Raw genomic sequence first — 21,165 nt, forward strand, 5'->3', positions numbered from 1 at the left:
GAAGACAAATGAAATAAGAAAGCCATTACTGGAACCATTTTCCTTTTCCATTAAAAGAGTCATCTCATTCATCCACTGCCTTTTTATATTTCTGCATAGACCAGGTTTAATGAGAGGAAGATGAGGGTCAGGAAGCTAGGAGACTCGGAACTTCCTCCAGTAACTCTTTCTCACCTATGAAACAAACTCAGTCTGTTGTGTAGAGCAACCTGAATGTAAATGCCCTTGTTGGTGTTAGAAGTTCGTCACAAGCAATTGTGCCCGTTCTTTACGTTGGGCTTGAATGGTGTGTGTGTGTATGTGTCAATTTTATAACAAGGAAAAGATATTGGGAAGTGCCATCTCTTGGAAATGCATGGTCCCACAGAAGCTTTCAATATGCAGAGTATATAGAGTGTTAGATGAGGGGCACCATCTTTTAAAAGCTCCTCTGAGAAGAGAAATATTTCATGATCTATTAGCTTCTGACATTCTTTGAAGTCCCCTTCATCCAAAGTATTTTACTTTAATTAACAGGATTGGACCCCTCAATCTCTCTACATAATGAATATTATTTTCTTAAAAAATGAGAAGAGAAGAAAGAAACAGAAAGCCAAGATCCTTTAAATTTAGAAATTTATTTTGTTTAATACACAAGCTTTGTAATAGCTTTAGTTTAAAAAAACAGAAACAAAATAAAACCCCCAATATGAACATGACAATATCCAAAGTTCAGGTCCTTCAGGTTTTCAGAAACCACAACTCTGAAACTTACATACTATTCCAAAGGACTTCAACAAGACGAAAGAAAACTATGAATGGGGCAACAACATTCCACAAAACAAAAATTTATGCCAAATTTGGCTGAGACTTTTGATCACAGGAACTGTATTTTTTTAAAGAAGGTGAAGGGGATAAGAGGGAAAAAAAGGTACAAATTAAAAATCCAGTGTTCCAAATAAGTCTATCATATTATAATGAACCCACTGCCTTCTGCCAAGCAAGTTTATAAAGTAGATATGTTGTGCCAATTTTAAACATAAATTATTAGGAAACACTGAGAAACCTGGGTGTTTGGCGAGTGTTCCCACATAATTCTTTGCCAAGAATGGCTTTCTCATGCCTACAAACCACAAAAGATCTGGATCAAGAATGTTGTAAGCATTTGTACCATGACCTTTTAGAGCAGGCATGGGCAACCATGGCCCTTTACACCCTGTGGACTTTAGCTGGCTCAGGAATTCTGGGAGTTGAATTCCACAGGTCGTGAAGGGGCCATAGTTGCCCACCCCTGGTTTAGAGAAACTGAAGTTTTGTCAGGCCCTCGTTTAAACCATTGAACAGGAACAGGGATAGGGCAGGGAAGAGATCCTTGCTGCTTAAGAAAATTCTAACAAAATCATGTCAACTGTCAAAGGAGGTCACTAGTACACCGTAAATATTTTTTGTTTTGTAATGAAGATCCATGCCCTTTTTTTTTAATAAACATGGTGAACTTTAACCTAGCAATTATTACAACCAATGTTAAAGTCTAAAGCTCAAACACATTTTAGCAATTTGAAATTGAAATCTTGAGTATAAACCAAATAAAATTTACATGAAATCAAATGCTGCTTCATCCTAAGATGGTGGAGATGCCTGCGCCTTCCTCATCGACCTCAGAGCTTTCTCACGCAGGTGTTTTTCCAAGTCATCCAGGTTATCTTCTGCTTCACTCTCAGTCTCCTTAACGCAATGGAAAGTCAGCAATTACTTCTATAGTTACAGAATATGAGCCTGGGTTAGATTTGACCAGAGAGTAGAAACTTTCATGAAACAAGCAGCCTAAAAAGCAGGGAGTCCTGCTAGTAATTTCAACATTGAATACACTGGAGAAGGACATAATCTAATTTGCACATTGGTTTTAAGGTTAAACCACCTACCAACGCCCAAATTATATAGATTCCAAAACACAAACTGTGTCCCTAGAAAAAGAATATTCTTAAACTCTGCAAGAGCACTATTGTAATAGATCTCAATATAATCCCTGAATTCTTAAAATATTTAGCCATATGGATATTCAATCTTAAAAGATGAAGAAAAGCACTCGTTTATTTAAACAGGCTAAATATTCACCTTTTTGGGTTCTACATTTTTTTCTTGATCTTCCTCTGCAGATGTTGTAAAAGCAGCCATTGCAGCAGCTACAGCAGCCTTTTCTTTCTTATGCTTTTTGTGTTTCTTGTGCTTCTTATCCTTTTTATGCTTCTTATCCTTCTTTTTCTTCTTCTTCTTACCACCTCCTTCCTGATCAGAATTCTGAAAGATCAAGCCAATACATTATAAAAATTACATCTCCACCCCATACATGGCAAGTAACAATTACAAGCCAAGTCTTGACAGACATTTCTTTTGTTTACTTTCACCTTTAAAATAAGTTTGTCCATCAAATGCACATAAGGGGTCCAGTTACAGATCTTTCCTCATCAACGTCCACAGAATTTGGTCTGTTACGCCAGTGGATATATCTATGCATTTAACTGCTAGTCATACAGCAGTTGGAATAAATTCACACGTTCCGTGAACTGAACTCAGCCAACCTTGCATTACAGCTTAAAAGTGATGTATATTTATTTATTTATTGGTTCAATTTATATGCCGCCCTTCTGCGGAGACTCAGGGCGGCTTACAATGCGTTAAGCAATAGCCTTCATACTTTTGTTTATACCTGCTTAGTAGGGCTTTTGGCACCCCCTAAGCGGTGTTCTTTTTTATACAAAGTCAGCTTATTGCCCCCACAATCCGGGTCCTCATTTTACCTACCTCGAAAGGATGGAAGGCTGAGTCAACCTTGAGCCTGGTGAGATTTGAACTTGCAGTAATTGCAGGCAGCTGGTGCTACTTAACAGCACTTTAGTCTGCTGCGCCACCAAGGCTCTTATAATCTCAGCCATTGTTCCAACCAGTTAAAAAGGGAGTTGATCAAATGAACCCTCATAAATTTACAGCAGCAGCTACTCACTCGTACTGGTGATGGGCTTGGAGTTGGACTTTTAGCCTTCTTTGCAGGTGCTACTGGGGACCAGTGAGCAGAAGGGGATGCTGATCGAGCAGGAGAGGGAGGTGCTGGATGCTTCTTCGGGGGTGGTTCAGGGGACGCTGAAGCTGACCTAGATGAAGAACCCCTTCTTGCAGAATGGGGACTTGGTGGAGAAGCCCTTAGAAAGAAGAGGCAGAAGATATTATACTTTCTAGAAAAGGCAGCAAAATCAATGTTGAAAAATCAAATCAGCTGTGAATTTTATAGTGCTTATTGATTCCAAAGTGAAAAAAACCCCACACCTTGTTTTTACTCCTAATACCTATGATACTGGAATACCACACATCTTGACTGGGGAAATGGTTTTCCTACAATTCCAGAGCAATTATAGCAATAGTACTTATATACCGCTTCATAGTGCTTTAGAGTCAGCATATTGCCCCCAACAATCTGTCTCCTCATTTTACCAACCTTGGAAGGATGGAAGGCTGAGTCAACCTTGAACCAGTCTGGATCAAACTCCTGGCAGTGGGAATGCAGAGTTAGCCTGCAATACTGCATCCTAACTACTGAGCCACTACAGCTCTTACAGTTGTAGCCCAACAATCTAGATCCGTGTTTTTCAAAGTTGGCAATTTTAAGATGTGTAGACTTTAGCTCATAAAGTTCTACAGCCACATCTTAAAGCTGAAGTTTGAAAAACACAGATCTAAAACAGTTCCATGTGTTTCGCTTACTTCTTTGACTTCTTGGGCTCTGGAGTCCTTGAGACTCTTCTGATGGGCCTAGAGGTTGGAGATGGCGACTGCCTTCGCTGAGGTGATGAAGAAGGACCCCTACGCAACAATGGGGGGCTGGCAGAGGTCCGTGAAGGTCTAGGCTGAGGGGAAGGTGAATGCCGCTTGTTCTGCAGTGGAGAGCGGGGTTCCCGGTTGGACCTGCTTGGAGGGGAGCTTTTCCTGTGCTTGGAAGATGCAGATGGAGAATGTCTTTTTGCAGGTGGAGAGCTTCTTTGTTTTGGTGGTGGAGAGCGAGAGACTCTGAGCTTAGGCTGCGGAGAAGGAGAAGCCCTTCTTTTGGGAGGAGATGCCGTTCGCCTCTTTGGAGGAGGAGAAGGAGAATACCTCCTCTGTATGGGAGGAGAGTATCTTCTGGGGGTGGGCGAATGCCGGCGAGGGGGTGGCGAAGGAGACCTAAGAAGTAAGAAGACACATAAACACATTGATCAAATCACCAAGTTAGAAGGGTTGTTACCTAGGCAAATTACAGAACGAAAGGACAAAAATACAGTGAAATAGAGGAGAGGGTACATTTTCACTTAACTGCAATTGCACTTAGGTATCGCAGCAAAAGCATATTGAGAATTACCCGTTAAAACCTGTTCACTAAAATAATTTCTAAATGTTCCTACATTTTTTAAAAAATCTTGTATTATAATGGTGAAGGCTTTTTCTGCTATTAGTTGTTTTGTATGCATTTTAAAATATTTCTGTAAGTCATCCTGAAGGCATTATTAGCAGTATTATAAAATGTTTCACACTTATTGAATGAATGACGTTCCTTCCCAAAAAGAAAATGCTACAATGCATGCTATGAAGCTGGACATCCTGATTTCCAGCTTAGGGACTAGCATTTTCTACAAACATGCAACATTACCTTCGTCGTGGGGGTGACGGTGACCTGCGACGTCTTGGAGGGGGGGCAGGAGAAGGAGACCGTCGTCTTCTGGCTGCTGGTGGGGAGGGACTTCGCCTCCTCCTACTATAAGGAAAGAGGACAATAAGTTTGAAAGAGCAAGGGGCTGCTTAAGAGACTGCTGTTACAGTATTATCAAGTACTTTAGGACTATAGTTCCACAAGTCCCAACCCATCAGTCAGTGATCAGGAATCACAGCTGCAATCAAAGACATCTGGAAACCATCAAGTTGTTTCCTGCTTTACGAAGGGCCTGGCTTCTATGATAGAATAGTCTTATGCATTATTTCCTGAGTAGGCAACTAGTGTATAATTGAAACTTGGGAGACATATTTGGCAATTAAGATGGTATTTAGAATGTCTTCTATTGCACAAGGCCCTTCTTTCAAAATAGACAATAGCACTGAATGAGGGGGACTTGTCACACATCCCTAAAGACACATGATTGCGATTTAGACGCTTGGCATCCAGCTTGCAATCACAATATCCCATGGTCACATGACCATCATTTGCAACTTCACTGCCAGCTTCTGACACAGTAAATGGGGAAGCTGGCAAGAGGATGTAAAAGGTGATCAAATGAATATGGGACACTGTAACCACGCAGAATTCACCTAACAATGGCAACTGTTAGCATAGGTTGGTGTGCTAACATTACAACAATTAGCAATGGAGTTGCCAATTCCATTGTTCAGCAAGAACTACCTGTACTTGCAACTGACCTACTCACACTGATGAGGGCCATCAGAATACTACTGGAACTTGTACACAAGTAGCAGCTCTCCACTTTAAACATTTCATCCCTGGCAGATCCCAGACCTGCTATGAAACAGCACTACCAGAGACAATGAGCAATAAGGGAAAATTGTCTGGGTAACTGTTACAACCATGAAGATTTTAACCAAATATGTCCAATATTCTTTATCTCATTTTTATCTCAATACATATCATCTCTCATTAAAATAGCTTGATCTTTTGCTTTTAGAGAGAAGATGGATACGGCCAAGAACCAATTTATAGTCATTTATCTGTGCCAATTTAGATTTTGCTTTTTTAATAAAAAATAAAAGTGGGATATAAAATAAATCCTATGATCCTCACTATAGTTCACTACAGCATTTGTTAATATCTGAACTGCATTCCACGTTTTTGTTTTTAAAAATTATTATTTTTAAAGTTCTGCCCAGTGATCAAATAAATAAATTATAGAAACAACGAAGACTGGAAGTTTAAGGGATATAATCACTTTTGCAATTTAGTAAACATTAAGTAGATCAATTAATTGGTTCTTCCATTAGTCTACTTTCATTATTTTAGCTTTTCTTCCCGCTCACAGCTATAGTTACAGAAAAAGAAGCTGATAGGAAACGCCCACCTTTACACCACCATTTATGTTATTTACTTATTTTACTGTATTTTCTAGAAGGGGGAAACATATGGTTGTGATCAGATCAGCAGTATAAATGCTCCATTCTCAAAACACATTAAAGTTTAACTCTTTAACAGAATGACCTGCTGACCAACCTTTTAACAATTGGTGACTGCCACCTCTTTCCCATCTGCATCCTGACAGCAGTGGAGGGAGGAAAAAGTTCATTTGTGAGGATCAATTAGCAGGCAAAAACTGATCAAGTTACAATATACGTTGCGTTGCAGTGCAAAATGGCCCATATCTGCACGCAACAAATCCCCCACTCATCAGGTAAACAACTACCCTTTTATGTTGCTATCAAAACTAATAATGGATGAAACCGAGAAGACTGGAACAGAGCCGCAAAATTGTCATGGCTAAAATGAAAGCAAAAACTGGACATGATAGCTGGGTTCATACTATATTCATGGAATGGTTCATTAGGGTATGAACTCAGGCATTAGGGTTTATAAACCATGGTTTTATGGCTTAATATGGTATCTCAAGACAGGCTTATTTTTTAAAAACTAGCCATGTACAGAGAAGCCATAGGTTAAGAGTGATGAGTGAATGTAGTCACAATGCTTTCAGAATGAGTCAGGAACTTCAGTTCATGTTCACTGCGATCTATTCAGAAATTCCAGTAGCTTTTATCAGATGATCAAGAAACCATTAGTAACAAAAAAAAATTAGCCTGGACACACAACGGAAAGTTACCGAGGAGAAGATTCTTTCTGCCACTTTCGTGGAGAAGGAGATGGGCTGCGAGAATGTGAGTGCCGTCGTCGTCTACCCACTTCACCGTTTTTCACATTTGACTTTTTCGGTCGTTCCTCTTCAGATGATGATGATGAACCAGAATCTGAACCACAATAAGTAATTGTTATTAAAATGCGATATAACTTTGCAGTGCAGAATATTCAGTGTATTCTGTTCTACAGGCTAGAAACAGAAAAGGAAGGAAGCATACTTATTCAATTATTTATTCAGTTGCCCCACAGGATCCAAACCAAGCAGCTCAAATCATATAGAAATTTAGTGAAGTATTGAAAAATACAAGACGCTTTGATAAACCATTTTAAAAGCAAAATGGAATGTTTCTGCCCATTTAAAGCTTAATCTTGGTCTACCCTACAATTGTAAATTAGGCTTAATGTTGAGAAACTACTCCTAACAATATTTTCAGGATTGTTAAAGTTCTTTGTTATAGAGGACTTTTACTAGTTCAACAGGAACTTTCAGTCTTTGCTTCTTCAAAGAACCAAAACACTGGGCAATGTCAAGCAAGAACACAATATCCTCTTACGCAGAAAACACTCTAGACAGGTATCGAATAAAACTTTTACTTTCCACTACCCAAGAAAATCAGATATTGTAATTTTTATGAAGTGCTTTATTAATATATATTTGGGATTCATGGGCAATGAACAAAGTTTTACTACATTTCCCTCCATTTTGTTTTGTTTATGCACCACTGTCTCTTATCTCTAAAAGCAAACTTTTGCCCATATCTAAGACTTAAGTGTCCCATTGCATCAGGACACAAAAAATCCCGTCTATGTCAAATTACAGTTTCTACCTGAGAAGAAAACCCCAATAATTAATAATCAACTTATTTCAGGTATACGTACAAAAGAACATAAAATATCTTACCTGATGAAGACTGCTGGTTCTGCCTTCTGTACTGTCGTCTTTGCTGCACCGAGTCTGCAGCTGCCATTTTGCCACCTTTGTCTTCTTCTAAATATTAGGCAGGAAAGAATTATAATTCATATTAGTTTTAGACTCATTATATATTGATTGCAATCTTCCTTTGTATACATGTAAAAAATAAGTTTTAGTTCCTTTAGGCTTTTTGGCTACGCAAATCAAATGATGACTGAGATCCAACTGCAACTTTTGCTGTTGTTGAGTTGTTCTTACTTTTGATTTTAATTAAATTGTACCAACAACGGGTATTAGGATCTAACTGATCGAATTCCACTTAACTCTTTTCATTGTCACAGACATTGGAAAATACAGGACAATTCTGAAACCTACCTGATTCTGACAGTTCAACTTTTCTTGTTTTTGGTGCAGGTGAGGGAGATTCTCTCTTTTCAATACTTTTATGTTTAGGTGCTGAGAAAAAAAAAGTAAATAAAATTTAAAACTCATTTATATCAGAGTCATGTGAAAGTATTTATGATTCTTATGCAAGTAATCTTATTAAAATTGTTAATATTTAAGAAAGTCTACATATTTCATCAAATTACGAAAAATGTGACACACAAATCAAATAACTAAAATGCAGAAAAGGACTACTGTATTTTTCGAAGTATAAGACACCCCTTTTTCCCCCCTAAAAGAGGGCGGAAATTTGGGTGCATCTTATACACCAAATGTAGCCCTGTCCCCCCGCTGGCCCCTTTGGCCTCTGCCGCCCAGTAATTTACCTCCTTGCAGCAAACAGCCCATTTCAGCTTCAGCACAACCTGATTAGCACAAGCAGTTGATTGTTTGCTGCAAGGAGACAAATTGCTGGGAGGCAGTTTTTTTTCTTGTGCTGATCAGGCTGTGCTGAAATTAAAATGAAACTAAAGCAGGCTCTTTGCCCTAAGGAGGCAAATTGCTGGGAGGCAAGAGGCAGATTTTTTTTTCTTGTGCTAATCAGGCTGTACTGAAAATGAAAATGAAACTAAAGCAGGCTGTTTCCTGCAAGGAGGCAAATTGCTCAGAGGCAGAGGCAGATTTTTTTTCCCCCTCCCCAAAAAAGGTAGGTGCGTCTTATAGTCCAGAGCGTCTTGTACTCTGAAAAAAATACGGGAATTTCCTGGTCAATTCTACACAGTAAGTTGCAGCCTAGAGAGCAGATCTTACTGGAAAGATTGCAGTTTTCTTTCAAAGTTAGGTAATAGTTAGTTAAGCAGGTTAATACAGAAGCGTTTGAAGTTAAAAACATTATCTGAATGGCTTGGAATATTTTCAAAAATGCTTCCATTTACCTGAAGTCCTATTGGGAGAAACAGAACTACGGGCTTTTCTTGTACGAATAGACTGTGGTGTTGGTGACCTGCGGGGTTTGGGGGGAGGACTTGGAGGTGGGGATGGTCGGTGTCTTCGCCTTGGGGGGCTTGCAGAAGGAGAAAGCCTTCTTGTTTTCCGAGGAGGGCTAGAGACAACTCTCTTAGGCAGTTTCTTTGGTGGTGATCGAGAACGTGAAGACGATGAGGATGAACTACTTCCTGATAATGATGCTGATGATCTTCTCCTCCTAAAACATTAAATTTGATATTAAATATGCTATAAACTTAGTCTTAAGATTGATCTGCCTTGCAGTTTCAGAAATATTTTACTAACTCCTAATACGATACTTCCAATAACAGAACGTTCATTTTCTACATTATGCAGGACTATCGGTTGCATCACTGTATAGGTTAAATACCATTTAGTAATGGTGAAAGTTTCTGGATTAAGAAATGGATAGTCTGAACATTTAACATATTACACAATGTTTTTATTCTTGGGTCAAAATCACACAAAATAAGGGAACTGAAAAATAGCTGACCTTTTCCTTTTCCAAACATGAAACATCCAGACAAACACATCAGCAACTAAGCTAAATTCATCACATTACATTACATTTAAAGGAGGACCCACAGAATTCTGACCATAATTGTGGTCAGTTCTGTTGCGCTCGTCTAGTTGATGACTCCACTTCTGATTGTAGAATTCCCAAGAACAGGGGGGAGGGAGGGAACCCTCCCTTGAGCAATACTCATTAGAAGTAAGGCCATATGACTATGAAACTGTACTTCTTATAATTCTACTAAGCAAATTCAATTGCTGTTTTGTCTGACTCAGCTTTACAAATGTCAGTTTCAGCAACAGTAGAAAATGGGCCGATAATAAGTCAGAGAAGGGGTTTTAAACAATCTTCATGTTCTTCCTTGAAAGCCCTCCTGCTGAAAGCATAGCCACAAATATATTTCCAACTAAACTGATATATCAGTCTAAAACGTGAACAATGAAGAAAAAAACAAGGTCTTAATTTGTAAGATGTCAATTTTTCAATATAGGTGACATAAAAGTTTAATAATAAATAAAATTTCATAGCCCTGTTTCCCTAACAGGATTGTTGCAAAGCAGACCTATTCCTATCATGTTTTCAAGCCAACCTGGCATGTATTTTCTACTATCTTCTCCCTGAAACCCAGAGAGCTGTGGGTAGCATAAGAAGCAACAAAATGCTTCCTCCTGCTTGTTGTGTTCTCTGAAGTACAACTGCTGGAACTGGAGCTAAGATCTAACAAAGGTCAGGATAGGACAGTCCCAAAAGGTTTCAATGTTAGTGATTGTTGCCTCTAAACTCTAAAATTCTTACCGCCTCACAGGAGATCTGCTTCTTCTATGCCTGGGTGGAGGTGGAATACGTCTCGGTGGGGTTCTTCTCCGAGGAGATGGGCGCCTTCTTGGGCTAGGCCGCCTCCTTGGTGAATAAGACCTAATTGTACAAATGATAAAAAAATCAGATACTGAACCCATTATAGAACTGAATGTTTACAACGTTTCCAAGGGAAGGAAGAGCAAGAGCACCTGCCTACATGCCAAAACTACAAACTAGTCTAGATGTTTACTTTGTGTAGCACAGAAAGGGAACTGCTTTATAATAGGCATCAAGAAAGGCAAGTATAAGGTTAGTAAAAGTATGAAGATAGATTATAAAAAAACCCGAGAGGACCATTTGAGAATAATAGATCAATGGAAACATTTAGGCTTCATATATTTAATATTCTCAGTTATTATTAACAAGATAACATACACTTACAATGGTTAACAAGGTTAGATATAAGGTGAGCTATTTTCAGAAAGAATTTGAAGTATCTAACCTAGATCGTGATCTATGACGTCTTCTTGGTCTTGAATGAGATGGGGAACGTGATCGAGACTTTGATCTTGACCTAGATCGAGATGGAGATCTTGGACGAGCCTTCTCCTTTTCTTTTTCCCTTTCCTTTTTGGAAACTCTTTCTGGAGATATTTCCTTAGTATCTGGCATAGGCTCAATTTTAGGGACTTTCAAGATATCGCTGTTAAAAATAAATTACAAAGTCAAGATTATATTAGTGGAAGGCTGATAGAACACTCATTTGTGTCGCTATTTTAGGATATGCTGTTATATAACAGGATATTTAGCAAGTAGTATTTCAGAAGCCCTAAGGATAAAAAATAAACAGTGGACATAACATTTAATTTCACTGATTTAACATAATCAACATTACAAAACCAGGAGGAAAAGAATTAATTATCTGAAGTGTTACCTGGTAGATGTGGCCTCCTGGATCAATGTTTCCTTTACTTTCATGGAAGGTTCTGGTTCTGGTGTCTCTTCTTTTTTTACTGGTGGAGGTGTAACACTGCGACTTTTGGCTGTGTGGTGGGGTGATCGAGAATGGCTATGTTTCCTCTCTTTCCTAACAGGAGATGAGCGTCTTCTAGGGGAAGGAGATCTTGATTTGCGTCTAGACAAATGTAAATTTAGTTTAGGAGAGATCTAAAAAAAAAAATATGCTCATCCTAACATGCATGTGATAAAGAACCTTTATCACATGGACATCCCTAACCTTCTATTTTGACTGCTGACTGAAAGGGTAAAATTACTGCATTCAGTAACCTTCTGGAGACATTTAGTTTGTTAACTGTAAGGACTGAAAATGTGATGGGGTGGTGCCATGTAGGCAGGCCCTTTCCTTCCTATCTGCCTGTGCGGATTACTGTATCTGGGGAAGCCTGAAAGTACTTGGAATAAAGGCCCTCAAGTCCATCAAAGAGTTGGAGCGCTGCCTTATCAAAAGTCCTAGTACAGAAGTTTGTATGTTTGTGTTTGTGTTTGTGTTTGTGTTTAACTATGCCTAGTTAAAGTAAAGGAACTGGGTGGCTGGATGCAATATATATGGGCAGACCCTTGATTCTTTCATGTGTTCAGCTAAATACAAAGCAAAGCAAAGCAAGCAAGCAAAGCAAAAATGCACTTCAACCACAACATTTAGACAGCAAGCGTTAAGATGGCATATTCATTAAAAAAAAGTTTTTGTGCACGATTGCTCTACCAACATCTTCAAGACATGCTCAACATGCAAATAAATATCACCTTCTGGGGCTCCGAGAGCGGTCCCGCTTTTCTCTGTTCTCTTTATCTTCTTTGTCTCGCTTATCCTTGTCTTCATCTTGTTTCTTCATTGAAGCCAATTTTTCCTGTTCAATCTGAAACAGCAAATACCAACACTTTAATTAAAAGGCATGCACAAAAAAGCTGAATCCTACTCTACTTACATTACTGACAGTGCCAAGCATTTTTATTTTTATCCTCTCCCCCCCCTCCCTCCCTCCCTCTCTCTCTCTCTCACACACACACACAATTTTTAAAGAATGCAACTCTCTCTAGGCTGATCCTGCTGGCTGAGGCTTTGGGGAGTTGTAATTCAGCAACTTCAGAAAGTCTGCATTCCTTCCTCTTCGGTCATCCATGTAATGACCCTTTGTCAGGAGATCTGTGATTTACTGCAGAACCCAGCTTAGGAAGCTGGAATGGGCAAACTTTTTATTACCAGGCATCACACACCTTTTTGAAATTTAAGTTTTTTATACTGCTATAATCCCAGCAGGAACATAATAAATACATGAACATGTAAATAAGTGCCTTTGATTTTCTCTTTCAGAAGATTGGTGGGAATAATTAAAATTGATAGGAAGAGATAAAATCTCTGGGTGGCAAACAACACAAAGACAGTGCACACTGTAGTAATCTAGAAATAAATAATAGCATTTTGTTGTACTCTTAACATCTTATTAGTGCCTCCAAAAGTTTAAAGACAAATAATAGAAGGAAATTTACCCTATCTGGTACATTTTATTTGGCAAATGTGTAATGTTTAATTTAAAAAAATCATACAATTGAGATAAACACCTTGGCTTCAAAAACCCATGACTAAAAACTATGCAAAACCAAATTCCATTCTTCACAGCAGAAATGAACACTGTTCAGCAGGCAATTAGACCATCTTTTTGTAGATTTTATGCATACAATAAAAACTAATTGTTTGTGTCTTCAAATGTTTCTAGTGCTCACATCTTTTAAAAAAAATTTTGGGAAGTCAAGTGTTTAGTAACCAAAAAATTCTAAGATACTGCAGCTCAATAATTAGCGTCTATCCACTTTGTTCTCTTACATTTTCACCAAATTGTAACAGATTTTCAGATCATATACTAATTTTTCAAATATTTCTCCAGAGCTATTCTATTCTATCAATCATTCTTTGGCTTTAGATTTAAACCCATAACCCACCCTTAACATAATCCCACCTGTCTTTGTTTTATTTCTTCTTTCTTCAGCTCCAAAAAAGCAGATGGAATACCAGCAATGTTTTCTTGAGCACTTAACAGCAGCGGCCATAGTTCTCCCATGAATTCCCTTGCATTTTTCCCATTCAAAAATCCAGTCAAGTTGATTTGCATCATTTTGGAATCAGGATTCTGTAAAGAGATATGACAGGAAGAAATACAGGTTATTTGAAAAACCAAACCCAGACAAGTTATTCTTTATTTTGATTTAATCTTCTACCATGGACAAGAGCATATTACACTCATTTTATTAGTTTTTTGTTTTTTTATAAAAAAACAAAACTTTGCTTAAAAGTTGTTCAGTAGCTGTCCTAACAAATAACCAACATTCTCTTGCCTTACCATTACATTCAGAGTGGCCTTTTAATCCTTTGTGGATTTCATAAAAAGATATGATCTGTACAGCCATTGAAACATAGGGCCATGAATTTGCCATAGCAGCATCGTAATAGATGGTGTATGATTCTTCTAATTAACTTTCTAAACATTTTCCCCCAGCATTCTCTGGTACCGATCCTTGAAAAATTCTTTTAAGTTATCCGTACAATGGACAGAAGCTGTACACTGAACATTACAGAATCATCATCTACAATATCACTGAAATCCTGCTAAGAAAACTGAAAAAGAATTTATGCATGCATTTTCTTACTTCCATCAGTAAACTGAACTAAGCCTCCACTATCTATTTAATGGAATGAAAGCTGCCATCATTTTCTTAACGACAATTATGTGATGACCACAAAGGATTAAGAGGTCAAGTGTGGTTCACAGTACAGGTGGGCAATTTAGTTCTAAAGTTGCTGGTCAAAGCAACAAGGTCCATGTAACAAGCACAGCTCAACAGCACAAAGCAAGTACAGATTCCAGGTGTCTTCCTTTTCTTCTTGGAACTTTGGGGGGGGTTTGGAATCGCCAAGTCCCCTGTAGAGAAAGATGTTCCCTTGGCTTGCTTCCGACTCCCTACTGCAACTCAATCACCTTGAGTTTAATGTTATACCATTTATCTAAATTGCAAAAGACGAACAAGCAATAATGAGTACACAACCACAGAAAGAAAAAAAATGTTTTTTTTAAAAAAAGTTCTAAATTTCAAATCATGCTTTCTATGAAGGGGAATTAAAACTGCACTTAGGTTTTATTTTATTAATACATATTAGTAAACTACTTCCTACCACAATTTAATACTTCATCTGATTCCCCTAAACCATCTCCCCCAACAGAATTTCTATTAAAGTACATAAAGGATTTATAAATATGGATACTTAAAATAAAAACCTACATTCAAATTACAGCATGTCTTTTTTTTTAAGGAAAACATCAATACCTTTCTCAGTTGAAATTTCAACTGTTCAGTCAAATCAAAGATGAATTCTTTGGAAGAAAGATTGAGCATAGAGAATATTAGAACAAGAACATTTTGCCAATGGTTCAGAGAAACACTCTTACTATCTCTTGGAATGCAACGGCAGACTGTGCAAAATAAAAGACTGTTTATCATGAACGCAAGTTCATTTACGCAGTTCATGTTATATAGTATGTCTCGCTATCGATTAGCTGTATTCCAGTGGTGCAGTCCAGCTCCGCTGATATCAGAGGGGCACCATGCCACTGATTTCAGTGAAAAACAGCTTGAACCTTTAAGCTTTCTAAATTAAACTGAAGTGTACTTTTATAATCATATATTAAGCCCACCATCCCAGCTGAACATAGTTCTAAACAGAGTAGGTCTCCACTGAACGCCTCTTACCAATTTAGAACTGCACTTCATTCTTTAAATTTAATGTGATTTAATTCAAAACAATTTAAAGAGCAGTGTAAAGCTTTGCCCAATTTCTTTCTGTTGGATGTTTTCTGTCTTTGGTTCGGCCACTTTACACAACTCACCTCCAAACACACACTGCATCATCAAGGGAGTTGGTCAGAGCGACATTGGACACTCACTCTGCTGTGACCTAATAAGGTGATGGTGCTATACTTCAGACGCAAGGAATAACTTCCATTTTGGTTCAGGCCTTTTAAATCATAAATCACATCATCATTAGAAAATTGCTGTCAAAGTAGCTTAACATGTAACAGCAAAATCAACACAGTAAGTCTGATTTTTCACCTGAGCAGTTTTGCATACTATGCACCTTCACTAAAACTGTCAACCTTAACAAATGTTAACAAAGTGAATTATTCACAATATGCATTGCAACAAAATGCCTCCTAATTTCAACTGGTTTTTTGACAGAAAAAATTCAATTTACACAGAATAATTATGCAATACAATTACGCATACAGAAAAACAACCACAGCAAAATTATTACCTTCACTTCCAACTGATTGAATATAAATTCAATTACTACATCATCTTCAAATCCAAGGATTTCTGTTACTCTCTTTGTTATCCATGGCTTGATTACTTCCAGGTTTACCTTGCTCATGTCAACCTACAGTGAGATAAAGAATGTTAAGATATACCTTACTTGATACTGTAATTACTATTGTAAAATCTTGACATCCTATAATATAGCAACAAGCAGCACAGGTCAACCTGCTGCATTGTCATGTTGTCCAGATATAGTCACTTCCATTAATTCTCACTCATGCTGAAGTCTAGCAGTTTTGGAATATATTAAGGAGGCTTTTACTAATACACAGTACATACCGGTACAATGCAATTGTAATGTATTGCTGTGCAACAATACACAGATATACATAGATATGTACAGTGTATATGCACAAATCAATGTGGTTTGTGATCCTTCTTAGTAGCTTTGTTACAGATTACTGGAAGTCATTTTATTAAAAAGTTAATGTCTATCTGTAGTGACCATTAGAATTTTCCTAAACAAAAACAATTCTTCCAAAGATTATTAACCACAACTTTCTGTATAGGGAATCTACATACTGCCCATGGACATCACTGTAATGCAATTCCATCCTTTCTATTTTTAAAAAATTAATAATGTTTTATTCTTTTTGTTCTGAAATGAGATGCTGTTAATCAGATGGTGGGATATTAAAACTTCATGCTCTGATTTGAAGTGCCCCCAGCCATTTTTTTTTCTTTGATCACCACCAGTTCATATGAGAAATGGGTATTTTGTTTGGGAGGGGACTTCCTTTCTGCTCTATTCTTAGCTTCTTGGTAGTTACATGTCTCTGAGGTACATCAATTTGCTTTGTTATAGGGAATTTGGATTAGAGTAGATTCAAAATAGAAAAATGTTCCGAAGGAAATGGACCCTAATTTGTCTTCTATATGTAGTTGTTCTGTTACATCATGATTCTCAAAATTCCATATAAGTCTACTGACTTGAACAGCAGCAGCTGTAGGCTCTCCTTAAAGTTAAATGTCTATTAAAAATAAAATAAATTTATTAAATATAACATAAACATACTTTCTTTTCAAGGCATTCTGCAAATTTCAGTTGCTTTAGCAGCTTCTTCTGTTTGTTGCTGAAGCGGTTATCCTGTTCTGCACTTGTACCCTGTAAGAATAAAATAATTCAATTACATATAGTCCTCAACTTAGTGACTGTTCAGTGTTACAAGGGCACTGAAAAAAGTGACTTATGACCATTTTTTACATTAAGACTGTTGCAGCACCCCTATGGTCAAGTGATTAAAATTCAGGTGCTTGACAACTGACATGTATTTATGACAATTGCACTGTCCAGGAGTGATATGATCACTATTTGCAACCTTCCCAGCTGGCTTATGACAAGCACTCAGATTCACTTAACAACCACATAATTCACTTAACTGCAGCGATTCGCTTAACAGTAGCAAAAAGATCATAAAATGTGGCATAATTCACTTAACAATTGTCTTGCTTAGCAACAGAAACTTTGAGCTCCATTATGGTCCTTGAGGACTACCGTGCAACCATTGTTTCAAGACAAAACCTTGTTCTCAACTCCACTAATGTTTCCAAAACACTTTGCATAAACCTTCTGGCTGGTCAACTATAAGCTATGTCTTAAGAAAATCAGATCATACAAACTCCCAGAAATCAAACAATTCTTAATTAATGCATCTTACAAATAAGTATAGACACACACAATGAATTGATTATTCACTTGTAGTGCTATTACCTTAATTTACTGTATTCGTAATTACAACAATCAAAAGACTAAAGTACAATTGTGTTTTTTTGTGGTGCCTTCAAGCCAATTTTGGCCTCTGGGTGACTGCCTAACAAGCCACTGCAGTTTTCTTGGCAAGATTTTGGAGGTGATTTGCCACTGCCTCTTTCCTAGGCTGAGAGTGAGTGACTGGTACAAAGTCACCCAGGTGGTTCATACCTCAGGCAGGACTAGAATTCAGTTTCCCGCCTGATGCCTTAACCACTACATCAAACTAGTGCTTCTAAATATCAAAATATGAAGACAAAAACAATTCCACTGAACAGTTACACATATTAAAATGGAAGTAACAATACTTAAAAAGAATTAGAAGTTAAATGTTCTGTTAAACTGAGATTTACTTTCAAAAATTTGCAAACTAAGTAAAATAACATTTGTGCATATAAAGAATGAGGAGATATGCATTGTAGAAACCAATTTATTCCTTAGATAAAGCTTAGGTGACTTAATGTAAGTAACACATTTGTTTTTCATAGAATGAATTTCAGAGTTCAGATTCTATTTTTAGTTGTTACTGTTCTTGCTTCGAAATTTATTTAATTAATTTAACCAAACATTTTCAGGTTTATATGGCATGTTTAATTCATTCTTTCTCCTAAAGTTATTTTGCTTGAAAACGAAAGCACCAATATGGTTTGGGCAGAGTTGTAGGGCAGGAAATGTGCAGTCCAGCATGAAGGGATTCCAGCAATGCTAAGCATGGGTCAACACTCCTGCCATTCCACAGGCCAACTGCCACTTACATAACATAAAGTATACAGTTATATAAACCATTGTGGTCAAATCTGACCAGTGGCCTGCTTGATATCCAACCCCAGTATACATGGAAGAAAGGCTGCTGACTTTTAGTATGCATGCCACAGATCAACCACAAAGTATCAATGCCTGTAAAAGACAAATTGTAATCCCAGCATTTGGGGATTATTTTTGTCTGCGAGTTTACTGTTCTAGAAAGCAAGCAGCAGTGCACTTTAGTATTACAGTATGCCAGTTTCACAATCATAAACTAGCAATACTCCAAACTGACTATCATCTACTGTATTTTTCAGACTATAAGACGCACTGGAGTATAAGACACACCAAGATTTCAAAGAGGAAAAGAAAAATAGTTTTTGCCCTCCCCAGCCCCCAGGAGCACTCTTGCAGGCCTCCCAAACCCTGTGCATCCCGTTTTTGTAAAAAACGGGCCTGTTTTTCACAAAAAATGGGATGCACAGAGGATTTGGGAGGCCTGCAAGAGTGGTCCTGGGGGCCGGAGAGGGCAAAAACACGATGTATGGAGTGTTTGGGAGGCCAAAAATGGCTGTACTCAGTGTATTAAAACGCACCAACATTTCCACCCTTTGGGGGGGGGAGTGTGTCTTCTACTCCATAAAGTATGGTACTCACAACCATTTTTCTCATAGTGCTCAAGGCAATCTGTATAGCAATAGCATTTAGACTTATATACCGCTTTTAGTGCTTTACAGCCCTAAGCGGTTTAAGAGTCAACAATCTCATTTTACCCACCTCAGAAGGATGGAAGGCTGAGTCAAACTTGAGCCTGGTGAGATTTGAACTGCCAAATTGCAGGCAGCCAGCAGTTAGTAGAAGTTGCCTGCAGTACTGCACTCTAACCACTGCACTACCAGGGCTCATATAGGCATGCTTCCTAACTTTATGCCTACAAAACCAACCAAGTGAGGTATGGCTGAGTGTTATGTCTAACCTAAAGTTTACTCACAAAACTAGATGTTATCAGTCCAAATTCAGTAATATTAACTGTTGCTGTACAGCTTTGTTTGATAAGTAAGCGGGTTTACACCAGCTTTCTCCAAACCAAAACATTCTTAAGACATTTTGAGGGCATCTTGCCAGAGAAAAGCTAACCAAGCCCAATGTTCTCATATTTTGTTTTAGAGGATTTTCACTGAACTGATACACTGATTTTCTACCTCTCACTTTGATTTCAGGGCTGCAAAATTTGGGGGCCTGAACCAAGTTACCGTTTCTCTTCCCCGACAAGGTTTAGCAGCACTCAACAAAAGAGAACAAGCTACATTTTAAGTTTTCACTGTAAACAAGCTGGCTTTAAAAAAAAAGCCGACTTGTTTTCGAATCCTTCCAATAGGAAAATTTGCAGATCCTGTAACACAATTTTCTCCACCAAATAAATTAGAAAGTATTTCCGCCCCCCCCCATACACACACACAATTATTGAGGCTTTGGAGCCAATCAGAGTAGTTTTATTACAGAAAGGCATTCTCTTGGGATTTATCGAGCACGCCAAATCGCCCAAGCCAAATCATAAAATAACGGCTTTGGTTTTGTAATAAATTGCACCGTTAATTATGGAATTCGGGAGTGTGTGTGTGTGGTGCATGCATGGCGGCGGGGGGGGGGTTGTGGTAAAAAACAAAACGAAAAGGCCCTAAAAGTAAAGGGAAGCTCTCTCTCAATCTAATGCGTTTCCTAGCCGGGAATAACGGACACTGTAATCCGTCCCGGCAAAAGGGCGCCTGGTTGAGTGAGGAAGGCTGCAGCTGGTGGGAGGAAAGAACAGGCCTCTCCGCTCAGGCCTCGAAATAACTCGCGGCAAAAAAAAAAAAAAAAGAGGAAAGAGGCCGGGAGAAAACCGTACGGAAACGACCCGAAGAGGACGGCGTTAAGCGTGCGGGAGGAGAACCCAGTCCTTTTCTCCTCAGTTTCTACCGCGCGCTGTGGAGAGTCGCCGCCTCCGCCGCCATTTTCTTTACTCGGCTCCTGGCAGGAACGCGGGGGAGGGAAGGAAGGAAGGAAAGCAGCGACACAGCTACGCCGGCCACCCTGAGGAGGCTGAGGCCTGGCTTCGGATGGCTTGGAGCCGCCTTCAGCTCTTCGCCTTAAGTTCCCCGTCCCAGCCGGCCTCCTCCCCCCTCAGAAACTTACGCGAAAAAAGCCTGCGTCCATCTTGACTCCTCCAGCCTGGCCTTACAGAGCGAGGCTCCGTATCCCGGCGTGCACCGCGGTAAAGGACAGGCGCGCGCAGGCGCCCAAACGGCAGACGCTCCGGCTTTTCTCCCTCCTACTCGGCTTTTAAGGGCGCCGCCCTCCTCCTTTCGCGCGCGGGAAACGCAGGAAGGGGGGGGAGACTGCGTGACGCGCAATAATAATTGAGGCGGGGCCCGAAGAGAAAGCGAAAGAGGCGAGAGGTGGGGGGGGAAGAAGAGAAGGAAAATCCAGCCAACGGTGGCTCGCGGGCTTCGTTTCCCGACCAATCCTGCGAAGGAGGGGGGGCGGGAGGATGGAATCGGGTGGCTCAGCCAATCGGGCATCAGTAGGGGGAGGGGGGAGGCCAAAGAGCCGTTCGTTCGGGATTGCGTCACAGCCCGCCGTTGCTATGAGAAGCCGGGCAGAAGGTGTCTTGTTGCTATGACTACCTGTAAGGACCGGGCGCTGTTGAACAAGGAGACTGCGGAATGCGTTGCAGAGTACACGTGGTGATCGGCTTGCAACGGTTTATTTAGTGACCGTTCAAACTGAAAAATTTGACTTATGTCCGTTTTTTCACAGTTCAGAAAGAAGTTGCA

At 39.0% G+C, this 21,165-nt stretch overlaps 1 protein-coding gene across 7 annotated transcripts; it reads right to left on the reverse strand.

Annotated features, from left to right (window-relative positions):
• Positions 1–598: 598 nt before the first annotated feature.
• On the reverse strand, positions 599–20,861 carry SRRM1 (serine and arginine repetitive matrix 1). Of its 7 annotated transcripts, none has more exons than XM_034413481.2 (18): positions 20,525–20,861; positions 16,871–16,960; positions 15,794–15,916; positions 13,446–13,616; positions 12,235–12,347; positions 11,405–11,605; positions 10,973–11,173; positions 10,468–10,587; positions 9,089–9,357; positions 8,145–8,225; positions 7,758–7,844; positions 6,822–6,966; positions 6,218–6,259; positions 4,655–4,759; positions 3,736–4,191; positions 2,981–3,176; positions 2,095–2,277; positions 599–1,704 (listed from the first exon to the last, which is right to left on the reverse strand). In XM_034413481.2, exons 1-18 carry the CDS (start codon positions 20,543–20,545, stop codon positions 1,600–1,602), a joined length of 2,709 nt encoding a protein of 902 aa, XP_034269372.1. In that variant the 5' UTR covers positions 20,546–20,861; the 3' UTR covers positions 599–1,599. The 7 variants fall into 7 exon arrangements, with proteins under 7 accessions (XP_034269372.1, XP_034269374.1, XP_034269373.1 ...); XM_034413483.3 differs by having other exon boundaries at positions 599–1,734; XM_034413482.2 differs by lacking the exon at positions 6,218–6,259.
• Positions 20,862–21,165: the final 304 nt, after the last annotated feature.

Source organism: Pantherophis guttatus, chromosome 10 (genome assembly GCF_059756535.1).
Source record: "Pantherophis guttatus breed Tessera chromosome 10, ASM5975653v1, whole genome shotgun sequence".
In the NCBI taxonomy this organism is placed as follows: domain Eukaryota; kingdom Metazoa; phylum Chordata; class Lepidosauria; order Squamata; family Colubridae; genus Pantherophis; species Pantherophis guttatus.

Coding starts and splice junctions, on each gene's coding strand:
- SRRM1 (XM_034413481.2), bottom strand. CDS start 20,545: ATGGACGCAGGCTTTTTTCGC. Junction 15,917..16,870: donor CAGAATGCCTTGAAAAGAAA/GTATGTTTATGT, acceptor ATCTCACTGTAG/GTTGACATGAGCAAGGTAAA. Junction 4,760..6,217: donor CAGTCACCAATTGTTAAAAG/GTTGGTCAGCAG, acceptor CTTTCCTTATAG/TAGGAGGAGGCGAAGTCCCT.